Here is a 13291-nt window from a genome sequence, read left to right on the forward strand (position 1 = left end):
ATATTTATGGACCTGACTATATGATAGCAGAACAGAGAAAAAGAAATACTGAACAAACAATATACAATATAATAAACAAGATGCACAAAAAAACACCAGTGCGATATCCAATTTGTATGTATTCATAAAACTGCAAAAAATAATAATACAATCAAAACATATAAACATAATACAAGACAAAAAACAGCGATACACAAGGGAAAAAAGGAGGGAGGGGGAGGCATAAGGAATGATCTAGAGCAGAAGACAGATATCTAATATATAATAAAATAAATGTATGTGGCCATTCAAGTTCTAGTTGGCAAATATATAACCAAAGCTACATATTATAGCCCAGGAAAACAGTTACTTATACTTGATCTCGGGGTATCAAATCCTTATAGGAAGAAGAAGATTTGAAGTCCATCCAACCAAACCACAGTGTCACATAATCAGAATGCTTTTCAGAGGTCGAATAACACATTTCGTCCATTGACATAAAGAAATCTATGCGTTGGAACCATTCCCAGGGTGAGGGAGGTACAGAAGAACGCCAACAGACTGGTATCACTGTTCTGGCTGCATTATTCAGATGTTTGAGTAAAGATTTTTTATATTTAGAAATGGGTATATATGAGTGCGATAAGAGCCAAAAATCAGGGCCAGCCGGGACAGGTGAACCCATAATCTCTGATGTCAAGGCTATAATCTTTCTCCAAAAGGTTAGCATTAAGAGTACTTACCAATGGGTGTCGGGATTCTGACTGTCGGGATGCCACTGTCTATAATCTTTCTCCAAAATTGGACAATCAATGGGCAGTCCCACCATATATGGAATAACGAACCCCTGTCCTGATGACATTGCCAGCAAAGCAGAGACAATCCCGGAAAAAAATTATGTAATGTATCCGGGCAACGATACCACCTCGACAGTACTTTATATTGTGTTTCCACAACTTCCAGACTTGAAGAACAGGTACTAGCAGTTGATACACCTTCTCCCAATTAATCTGTATACCCCTAGATATAAAAAGTAAAATGGATCATGGCTTTGCTATTGACTTTGGTGTTGGATTAATTAAAACTGATGTAGATGTGTCTATGGGGATGTAGTCAGCATCCGGGCGTGCAGGATGCCGACGGTCTAATTACTGGCGCTGGAAAGCTCCAGTATCCTGACCGCCGGCATCCCGAATCTGTTAGGGATGCCATATCTGTTAGGGAAAGTTTAGGTGTAGGGTTAGGCACTAGGGGGGAGGGTTAGGCAACTAAGGGGGAGGGTTAGGGGTAGAGGTTAGCATTAAGAGTACTTACCAATGGGTGTCGGGATTCTGACTGTCGGGATGCCACTGTCTGTATTCTGACTGGCAGCATCCTGGCCGCCGGGATCCCATACCCAACCCTTGTCTATGAGTGTATCTTTTATATTGCTGTGTATGGACATAAGTCAAGGTTTGTGCAGTTTTGTATAAGTGTGCCTGGTTTTTCGAAATATGTGCCAAAAAAGTCAGAGATACGGAGCTAAACTGAAGATCACAAGTACTCTTTTTAACAGTCCAGGACTCACAAATCAATAGCTTTGCTCAATAATATCCTATAAAAACAGATGCGATTAATAAAAAATTATTTTATGGTCAGTGATATGTTACAGTACACCCTGGCCTGTTTTGTGTATATAGTTTAAAACTCTTTTGCCAAACTCTAGTTGGGAGTGTTGCAGTATTTTCTAGATAGCTTACATCTTACACTGAGACCATAATAACTGCTCATTGTCAAGAATAAAATCTATTCCAACAAGACATATAAATGTAAAAGTTGTTTTATAACTTTGAGCTTTTGGCAAAAGTGACACCAGACACATGTGGATGCAGGGGAATTCAAACACAAGGATTTATGTGAGGTTTCATTCGGCTTCTTGTCCTCTGCCCTAGAAATACAAGCCTAAGAAATGAGATCGGTCATGACTTTTTAGCTGGCTTGTTCAGATTGTGCTCATTATTTTCACATTTCTTTGAGCTTCAGTGATTTCTTGAGCTACATTGCGGAGCTGGAGTTATTTTAAAGAATCTTTTAGCTCAAACTTTTAATAGATATTAAACCGTGAACTATTATGGAAAAAGGACACAAGAGATTTAAGCAGGTGAGCTTCAAAGTACTTACGTACAGTTTTTATAGACTAGATATTTGTCTATGTATAGTGCAATAGAACATAGAATGCAGAATTGTGTTAGTTTTTTGTAATGTGTTTAAGAGCTGTTTAGGCATTTACACAAAGGAAACGTGTTGTGACAGATGTCTTGCACCATGGGCTGATACAAACGCACACTGACCGAGATGATTACATCTTAAAGCGGGTGGATGGGTGGCAGTGCAGCTACATAGATGTGCATATCTGTCCATGTCAGTGAATATTTGCATATGTTTCAGTGCAGGCAATGTGGTGGCTCACTCATGAGCAACTGTAAATCAGCTCCTATATGATTTACTGTAAGATACAGATGCAAGAATATTGTTTAAATGTAAATATTATGTGTATTTATTGCATACTGTGCTTCAGTGGGAATTCCTTTGATAAGTGGAGATGCTAAATATGACATTTACGTATCTTCTTGTGATGAGCCTATGTGTATGAACATAAACCGCATTAATAAGCACAGTGAATAATACAGCATGTCTCAAGTCACTATTTGTATTTCTTTGTCAGATTCCGAGTGTGCCAGAGAAAAACAGAACAAATGGCTTATTTTTCAATGATGGAAAATGCCGTATTGATTACATACTAGTATATAAAAAATCAAGTCTCCAATCAGAGAAAAGGGAGATTTTTGAAAGGAATATTAGGGCAGAAGGATTGCAGATGGAGAAAGAGGTAATATTCAATGTAAATGAAAATAAATATACAAGTGAGATACGTAAGCATTCACACACAATGATTTATGTGCCTGCTGATAATAACATTTGTGTATATATATATATATATATATATATATATATTGCGTAAAGTTTATAGACTTCTACAATAAAAAAAAATGTCCACTCTTGTCATACACTGGTGGTTTACACTTGCTTGCTGTTTGGTCAGCTGCTGTTAGGGCTGCCACCTTTTGGTAAAGGTAATACTGGAAAGGATTCACTATTATGGAAACTAAGGTTTAAAAAACGTAGACAATATACAGATCTGAGCACAGTGAAGTACACAGATTCCATTATAATGTACAAAATATTCCAGTGACCATCAATACCAATTTAATTCTGCTGTAATCAGAGGCGTCACTTACCTCTGTGACACCCAGTGCGGAAGGACTGAAATGCTTTGCGCGCTCGAAGGGGGCGTGGCTTCACATACAAAGCCACACCACCTATGTGTGCCGATCCGGGAGGCGTTAATGCCTCCAGTTCTCGGCACACAGTGGGCTTCCCCAGCGCTCCTGCAGCTGCTGGGGCAGCTCACAATCTTTCCCCTTCCTCTCTCCATGTCCAGAGCAGCTCTCCTATTTTGGTGTCACCCCTTTGGATATTGTCACCCAGTGCGGCCCAGTGTAATTGCAGAACACATTCTGATGACCTGACCACAGTAATTGCAGAACATGTTTTGATGACCTGACCACAGTAAATGCATAGCATGTTCTGGTGACCACAGTAATTGCATAGCATGTTCTGATGACCACAGCAATTGCATAGCATGTTCTGATGACCACAGCAATTGCATAGCATGTTCTGATGACCACAGCAATTGCATAGCATGTTCTGATGACCACAGTAATTGCATAGCATGTTCTGATGACTATACTAATTGCATAGCATGTTCTGATGACCACATTAATTGCAAAGCATGTTCTGATGACCACAGTAATTGCAATGTATGTTCTGGTGACACAGTTATTGCAGGGTCCATTCTAGTGACTCCAGCTCATTCTGATGGTCCCAGCGAACACAGAGCCATTCAAGTGACCCCACTACAATTGAGACTGCTGTTTTGGTGGCCTGGTGTAAAGTTCAACCACTGGAGCCCACTACTCGCCTATTTTGGATTGCACCTTGGAGCTCATTCAGACCCACTCGCAAGCAAGTGGTCGCTCGTTGCAGACGATGTTCGCTAATGTGCGCATGCGTGTAGTTCGCAATGCGCGTGCGCAAACTAGTATGATAGATTGGATTTTGCTCGCTCGCCATGCAAAGACAGCCCAGTGGAATGAGTGACAGGAGAGGCCGTTTGTGGGTGGTAACAGGGTCAGGACAGTAGGAAAGGGGGAGTGGAGTTAGGGACGCAGGCGTGCCAGAGTGTTTTCTCTGCGTTTCTGGGGCGTGCATAATTAACAGGCAGTGTCATAATGCATGTCACCTGGTTGAAAAATACACTGAAGTGCTCGCAGTGCTTGTGGTAGGGTACAGTCAACCGCAAGCGCTGCGGCCAGATCCGATGTAACCCGATGTACCAATGGTTGAATATACTTCCTGGAAATGACGTATGCAAGTGGGCAGCTATAGACAGGCTGGTTGGCATCTATAAACACAAAGTAATCGCTCGCCAAGACATAGTAGGCGTGCTTATGCCTTGCCGAGCGAGCGGCTGCTTTGACGTCACTTTGCAAAATTTAAAAACGCTGGGAGCGAGCAGCCGCAGTAAGTGAGTGGGTCTGAATGAGCTCCTTTGCCCAATGCTGGAGTGTCTATCAGCTTGAGTTATAGGTTGTCAGATCCTTCTCTCCTGCTGTGAATGATGATTGGCTGTTGCAATTCACAGTAGGAGCTGAGAATAGAGTAATATCAGCCTGTGACAGTCAAGTTGATAGACAATCTGGTGTTAAATAAATTATATCCTTTTTCTTGTACAGTACATACAGGGAGAACAGCATATAATATAACACTGGAACTCTGCGGCTGTAGGTATTTAAAAAAAAAAAGTAGCAGATGCAGAAACTCTCAGGGGCTGACTGTAACTTTGCAACACCTGACATCCCCCATCAGATGCACACTTCATTATCCTTTATGGAGCTGCTTTATTTGACAGGTCTGTCTCCAGTTTCCTTCTTCACTGGAACTTCAAAACCAGTACTGTCAGGTTGGGATTGGGACATGTGGCAATCCTACAATCCAGGGGAGTAGACAAGTCTGATACATTTTCATAATAAAACAATTTGTTTTGGTATATGTAATAAAGATGAGTATTATTTCTCAATACCTACAGTATATAGCAATCTTCATATCTCCTTTGGATAAACTGGTGTTGAGCTATATTCTCCAGAGTCTCTTATTTCTATATTTCTTTCTGGATCTTCTGTTTAAAGGCAGCAGTGTCTATTCTCTGATTGTTCTGCCTGAAAACTGTGAGACACGAGAATAGAAGATCACTCAGTGTCAGACTGGGGTATAAATGGCACACCAGGGGAACGCAATGGTTAGGGCCCAAAAAAACGCCATGGCACACCACTGACAGGCTGCATCCAGCCCCTTGAGGTGGAGTTGTCAGCCACCCTGAGGGCAGAAGGAAATTTGCAAACTAGATCTTTCCTCATATGTCATTCCTAGACAACAAATTTTCCCTCGCATGCCACTCCTGCCAACCAGATCTTTCCTCACCTAACATGCCACTCCTGCACACTTGATCTTTCCTCACATGCTACTCCTGCACACCAGATTTTTCCTGACATGGTACTCCTGCCCACCAGATCTTTCCTCATCTGCCAACCCACACATTATGTCATTCCTCACCTTACACCCCCCCCACTAGATTTATCCTCACATGCCACTCCTGCGCACCAGATTTATCCCCACATGACACTCCGGCGCACCAGATTTATCCTCGCATGTCACTCCTGCGCACCAGATTTACCCTCACATATCTCTACCCCGCACCAGATTTATCCTCACATGCCACTCCCGCGCACCAGATTTACCCTCACTTACCTCTTCCGCGCACCAGATTTATCCTCACATGCCACTCCTGCGCACCAGATTTACCTACACATAACTCTTCTGCACACCAGATTTATCTTCACATAACTCTTCCACACACCAGATTTACCCTCAGATACCTCTAACCCGCACCAGATTTATCCTCACATGCCACTCCCGCGCACCAGCTTTACCCTCACATACCTCTCCCCCGCACCAGTTTTATCCTCGCATGCCACTCCTGCGCACCAGATTTACCCTCACATGCCACTCCTGCACACCAGATTTACCCTCACATGCCACTCCTGCGCACCAGATTTACCCTCACATACATCTTCCGCGCACCAGATTTATCCTCACATGCCACTCCTGCGCACCAGGTTTACCTTCACATACCTCTTCAGCGCACCAGATTTACCCTCAAATGTCACTCCTGCACACCAGATTTATCCTCACATGCCACTCCTGCGCACCAGATTTATCCTCACATGCCACTCTTGCGCACCAGATTTACCCTCACATACATCTTCCACGCACCAGATTTATCCTCACATGCCACTCCTGCGCACCAGGTTTACCCTCACATACCTCTTCAGTGCACCAGATTTACCCTCAAATGTCACTCCTGCACACCAAATTTATCCTCACATGCCACTCCTGTGCACCAGATTTACCCTCACATACATCTTCCGCGCACCAGATTTATCCTCGCATGTCACTCCTGCGCACCAGATTTACCCTCACATATCTCTACCCCGCACCAGATTTATCCTCACATGCCACTCCTGCGCACCAGATTTACCTACACATAACTCTTCTGCACACCAGATTTATCTTCACATAACTCTTCCACACACCAGATTTACCCTCAGATACCTCTAACCCGCACCAGATTTATCCTCACATGCCACTCCCGCGCACCAGCTTTACCCTCACATACCTCTCCCCCGCACCAGTTTTATCCTCGCATGCCACTCCTGCGCACCAGATTTACCCTCACATGCCACTCCTGCACACCAGATTTACCCTCACATGCCACTCCTGCGCACCAGATTTACCCTCACATACATCTTCCGCGCACCAGATTTATCCTCACATGCCACTCCTGCGCACCAGGTTTACCCTCACATACCTCTTCAGCGCACCAGATTTACCCTCAAATGTCATTCCTGCACACCAGATTTATCCTCACATGCCACTCCTGCGCACCAGATTTATCCTCACATGCCACTCTTGCGCACCAGATTTACCCTCACATACATCTTCCGTGCACCAGATTTATCCTCACATGCCACTCCTGCGCACCAGGTTTACCCTCACATACCTCTTCAGTGCACCAGATTTACCCTCAAATGTCACTCCTGCACACCAAATTTATCCTCACATGCCACTCCTGTGCACCAGATTTACCCTCACATACATCTTCCGCGCACCAGATTTATCCTCACATGCCACTCCTGCGTTCCAGGTTTACCCTCACATACCTCTTCAGCGCACCAGATTTACCCTCAAATGTCACTCCTGCACACCAGATTTATCCTCACATGCCACTCCTGCGCACCAGATTTATCCTCACATACCACTCCTGTGCACCAGATTTACCCTCACATACCTCTTCCGTGCACCAGATTTATCCTGACATGCAACTCCTGCGCAAAAGATTTATCCTCACATTCCACTCCTGCAAACCAGATTTCCCCTCACATACCTCTTCCGTGCACCAGATTTATCCTCACATGCCACTCCTGTGCAAAAGATTTTTCGTCACATTCCACTCCTGCGCACCAGATTTACCCTCACATACCTCTTCCGCACATCAGATTTATCCTCACATGCCACTCCTGGTCACCAGATTTACCCTCACATACCTCTTCCGCACACCAGATTTATGCTCACATGCCACTCCTGCGCACCAGATTTACCCTCACATACCTCTAACCCGCACCAGATTTATCCTCACATGCCACTCCCGTGCACCAGATTTACCCTCACATACCTCTCCCCTGCACCAGTTTTATCCTCACATGCCACTCCTGTGCACCAGAATTACCCTCACATGCCACTCCTGCACACCGGATTTACCCTCACATACATCTAACGCGCACCAGATTTATCCTCACATGCCACTCCTGCGTTCCAGGTTTACCCTCACATACCTCTTCAGCGCACCAGATTTACCCTCACATGTCACTCCTGCACACCAGATTTATCCTCACATGCCACTCCTGTGCACCAGATTTATCCTCACATGCCACTCCTGCGCACCAGATTTACCCTCACATATCTCTTCCGTGCACCAGATTTATCCTCACATGCCACTCCTGTGCACCAGGTTTACCCTCACATACCTCTTCCGCACATCAGATTTATGCTCACATGCCACTCCTGCGCACCAGATTTACCCTCACATACCTCTTCCGTGCACCAGATTTATCCTCACATGCCACTCCTGCACAAAAGATTTATCCTCACATTCCACTCCTGTGCACCAGATTTATCCTCACATACCTCTTCCGCGCAACAGATTTATCCTCACATGCCACTCCTGTGCAAAATATTTATCCTCACATTCCACTCCTGTGCACCAGATTTACCCTCACATACCTCTTCCGCGCACCAGATTTATACTCACATGCCACTCCTGCGCACCAGATTTACCCTCACATACCTCTTCCGCACCCCAAATTTATCCTCACATGCCACTCCTGCGCACCAGAGTTACCCTCACGTACCTCTTCCGCACACCAGATTTATCCTCACATGCCACTCCTGCGCACCAGATTTATACTCACATACCTCTCCCCCGCACCAGTTTTATCCTCACATGCCACTCCTGCGCACCAGATTTATACTCACATACCTCTCCCGCGCACCAGTTTTATCCTCACATGCCACTTCTGCGCACCAGATTTACCCTCACATGTCACTCCTGCACACCAGATTTATCCTCACATGCCACTCCTGCGCACCAGATTTACCCTCACATACCTCTTCCGTGCACCAGATTTATCCTCACATGCCACTCCTGCTCAAAAGATTTATCCTCACATTCCACTCCTGCGCACCAGATTTACATACCTCTTCCCCGCACCAAATTTATCCTCACATGCCACTCCTGCGCACCAGATTTACCCTCACGTACCTCTTCCGCACACAAGATTTATCCTCACATGCCACACCTGCGCACCAGATTTATACTCACATACCTCTCCCGCGCACCAGATTTATCCTCACATGCCACTCCCGCGCACCAGATTTATCCTCACATAGCACTCCCACGCACCAGATTTATGCTCACATGCCACTCCCGCGCACCAGATTTATCCTCACATGCCACTCCCGCGCACCAGATTTATCCTCCCATGCCACTCCCGCGCACCAGATTTATCCTCACTACCTCTCCCATGCACCAGATTTATCCTCACATACCTCTCCTGCGCACCAGATTTATCCTCACATGCCACTCCCACGCATCAGCTTTATCCTCACATACCTCTCCTGCGCACTAGATTTATCCTCACATGCCACTCCTGTGAATTATGTTTTTTTTTGCGATGTTGTATTTTTGAAGAACATGTCACATTTAGCTAGGGTAGGTAGTGTAAGTGCAGGATGAAAGCTGTGCCCTAAGCAGCCTCACATTACCCTTCTTTTTACATGACTGTCTGCCAGGGTCCAGCACAATTTACGTAGTGCACTGCTGCTACAGCGTTACTGCTATAGTCACAAGTTGGAAAAATCGAGGCAGAGCAGGAGCAACAGGAAGGACATCCCTGCTGCTCTTCAGTCTGCACTGCAACATTGTAGCTGTCAGTGTATAGGCTCAATAGCTAGGAGGAAGCATGTGTGCAACTGACATCTGGACACATCAACAACAGAAAGTCAGCTAATGCCCTATGCTGAGTGCACAACCGACCACTGGTAACTGTGCTCTGCTGTGGTACAAGACAAGTAGCTGATCCATGCAGGAAAGTAGTTTACACTATGTGCCCCGCCTACCAAGTCTAGGGGGCGGAGCTTTCAGGCACTGGGACCCACCAGGGACTCAACCGATACTCCGCTGGACTAGTCTGATCCTGAGATCACTATACTAAAAATGCCAGGAGGCCCATGGCCAATGGAATACTGGTACCCAATAAATTTGTGTCAGGTAGGAGGTGTGTTGATCTGTTTTATGGGTGGCAATTCGAACAAAATAGAAGAAATGTCTTTAATTTACAATGGTAAAAGTATGGTATAAGCAGAAGCATAGTATATATCTGTAGTGAAACCTAGCGTAATGACTAATGTTGCAGAATAATAATTTCCATGCACTCGTGGAACTCTGCACACTCACCGGTTCATGCTATTTTCTCATTGCAGTCATCCATCACCAACAGTGACATCATCTTTGTAAAACTTCACGCACCCTGGGAGGTTCTCGGAAGATACGCGGAGCTTATGAATGTTAGGATGCCTTTCAGGTAGGTACTAACAACAACTACCTTTTCTGTAGGTGTGTGAAATAAAAGGAATAAATGCTATGAAATGCTCCTAATATCTGCCTCAGACATGTACAGGATGACGCCCTCTTTCTAATTTTTGTAATTTGTATGCTGGAAATGCCCATAGCATGGAAAGTTAAAACACATATTTTCATTAATTGCAACGCTTCCTTTTTTCTCTTAACATACTGCTGAGTTATGCGTTATCTTAACAAGTCTTGAGTATGAGAGGACATTTACATTGGCAGAAATGTACTTTCCAGTGTAGAATGCTCCTGGAGCATGTAAATGGAGGCCGAATCTCCACCAAAGCTATAGAAAAAAAAGTGCTCTTTTTGTTGAAGAAGAAAGGATTCTAGCCTCTTGCTAGCAGAGAATGGCCCATTATTATTTGCAGCTAAAATAGAATTTCAACATCTTGTTCTGCAAAACTAAGACTATAGGGGTAAATTTACTAAGGATCGGTTTTAGTGTCTGTTGCAATCCCATGAACATCACCGTCAGATTGCTGTCTATAAATGCAGTATTTCCTAGTAATTGGATTTGAGCATCAACAGTAGTCCGATGGCAATGTCAATCGTATATTTTGCTAACCCCACTGGAAGTTTGCGGTAGTTCCCACGCTCTGACCAATCAACGTGTCCCATTCATTACTATGGAGAGTGACCACAAGTGACCTTTCATTCGCGACGGGGCTTTGGGAGAAGACTACAATACTATGTGTGTCTCCTATCTTTTGTTTAATATATTGTTTATAGGTGGTGTACATGTGCCAGCAGGCCCTTGAGGTCTGGGTTTGCTGACACTTGTTTTTTGACAAGTGCCATCATGCCTGTGTAGCCTTTTAGGAACCTGTAGTCCACCTGTATAGAACAATATTATTTAACCATTTCATTAATTAAACTATTACCTCTGCACCCTAAGCCTAGGGGTGTGGAGAAGAGCCCTGAACTGAAATTCCTGGGCTGGGTGTCGTTGGGGAAGGGGGACCCCATTTTTGGGGGGTCCCCACTTCTTTAGGTATTTTAGCCCTGCTCTGACCAGTTTGGCGCTGGTTGTCATTATGGCAGAGGACCCCACGCTTTGTGTTTTCCTGCTATAGTGTCAGCTGGTTCAGCCTAGTGCTGTTAATTGGAAAATAGGTGGGACCCCATACTGTTTTTCCACCCCTAATTTCCAATACCAGCCTAGGCTCAGAGGACTGGTTATGCATTTTAGGGGGGACTGCACTCCTTTGAAAGGTTTTTCATAAATGAAGCTTACATAGATCATAGTGATCTGTGCAGTGCTTCACAACAACTCACCTGCCAGAAGTAGGTCTATTTTTTGACCAGGTTTGCCATCAGATTTTGCAACAGGTTCTAAGGTTTCTATTGTTGTCTGTGTAAAATAATCAATAGTCTGTCCGATGCTCTATTGCCATCTAAAGACAATTTTTTTCTCCAAATTTCCTTCGGATTTGCTTCTAACAAATGTCAGACTTGCAAATCCAATGGAAATTAGTGGAAAAAAAACACAAATCAGCGGTTGGTAAATTTACCCCTGGTTGCAGAAAGTATAAAATGAGGCACTTCAGTGCACATAGCACATATTTAAATAAGAATACTACCAGTGGCGGGCTGGGCCGGGGGGCAGGGTGCCATGTGCCCCCCGGGCCGCAGCGTCATGCGGGCCGCGGGCAGTCTGTGTCACTCACTGTGACACAGACTGCACCGCGTGTGTAGTGCTGACCAGACGGAGTTCGGTCAGCGCTACACAAGTGACAAACACAAAGCCGCCGGCTCCAGCAGCTGTGTGTTTGTTTTGATCAGCAGCCAATGAGAGTCTGTCAGACGCTCATTAGCTGCTGCTGCGCCCACTGCAGGAGCCGCTCCATCTTACGGCTCCCGCACTGGGCAATGGAGACGGAGGAGCGGATGGCGACGGCGGGAGCGGGGATTCAGGTGTTTTTTTTTTTATTACGTGTGTCTACTGAGGGAGGGGCGGGCACTACAAGGGGGAGACTACTACTACTGGGGGCAATACAAGGGGGGGACTACTACTAGTGGGGGCACTACAAGGGGGGAACCACTACTGGAGGCTCTGCAAGGGGGGGACTACTACTACTGGGGGCAATACAAGGGGGGGACTACTACTACTGGGGGCAATACAAGGGGGGGGGACTACTACTACTGGGGGCACTACAAGGGAGGGTACCACTACTATGGGGGTACTACAAGGGGGGAACCACTACTGGAGGCTCTGCAAGGGGGGGATTACTACTACTGGGGGCAATACAAGGGGGGGGACTACTATTACTGGGGGCACTACAAGGGGGGGGACTACTACTACAAGGGGGGACTACTACTGGGGCACTACAAGGGGGGACTACTACTACTAGGGGCACTACAAGGGAAGGGGACAACTACTAGGGGCACTGCATAGGGGGGAGGGGACTACTACTAGGGGCACTACATGGGGGGAGGGGACTACCACTGGGGGCACTGCATCGAGGGATCACTGCTGGGGGCTCTATAAAAAGGGCAATACTGGGGGTACTGCATAGTGGGGAGACTACAACTGGGGCCACTATTTAAAGGGCACTGCATAAGGGTTACCACTGTAAAGGGCACTGCATAAGGGGGTACCACTACTGGGGGCACTATATAAAGGGCTTACTACAGGGGACACAAGGGGCACTGCACAGGGGGGACCACTACTGGGGGCATTGTAAAAGGGGCACTGCATAGGGGGTTCACTACTAGGGGCATTACTGGAGCCCTGCATAAGGGGGTTCTCTCCTGGGGCACTGCATATGGGCACCACGACGGGCCTGCCCCATGTCTTTATTTTTACTTTACATTAATCCATATGGACGCGCCTCCTGCCTGGAACACTTGAGGGGGGGGGGCGCCGTAGCACGCACGTTCTTTGGGCACCCTGGCTACATGCTA

The 13291-nt window shown here is 45.8% G+C and overlaps 1 protein-coding gene across 3 annotated transcripts in view; it reads left to right on the forward strand.

The window, feature by feature from the left end:
- The window catches only part of ANO4 (anoctamin 4), a 267991-nt gene that overhangs the window by 141954 nt on the left and 112746 nt on the right, over window positions 1-13291 (forward strand). For all 3 annotated transcript variants that reach the window (XM_088465536.1, XM_088465538.1, XM_088465537.1), the window contains 2 exons: window positions 2684-2848; window positions 10237-10337. In XM_088465536.1, coding sequence (XP_088321662.1) covers window positions 2684-2848; window positions 10237-10337 — 266 coding nt within the window. The remainder of the gene's footprint in view (window positions 1-2683; window positions 2849-10236; window positions 10338-13291) is intronic.

The sequence above is a fragment of the Taudactylus pleione genome, unplaced genomic scaffold (assembly GCF_031769625.1).
Source record: "Taudactylus pleione unplaced genomic scaffold, aTauple2 ptg001990l, whole genome shotgun sequence".
NCBI classification, from domain to species: Eukaryota; Metazoa; Chordata; class Amphibia; order Anura; family Myobatrachidae; genus Taudactylus; species Taudactylus pleione.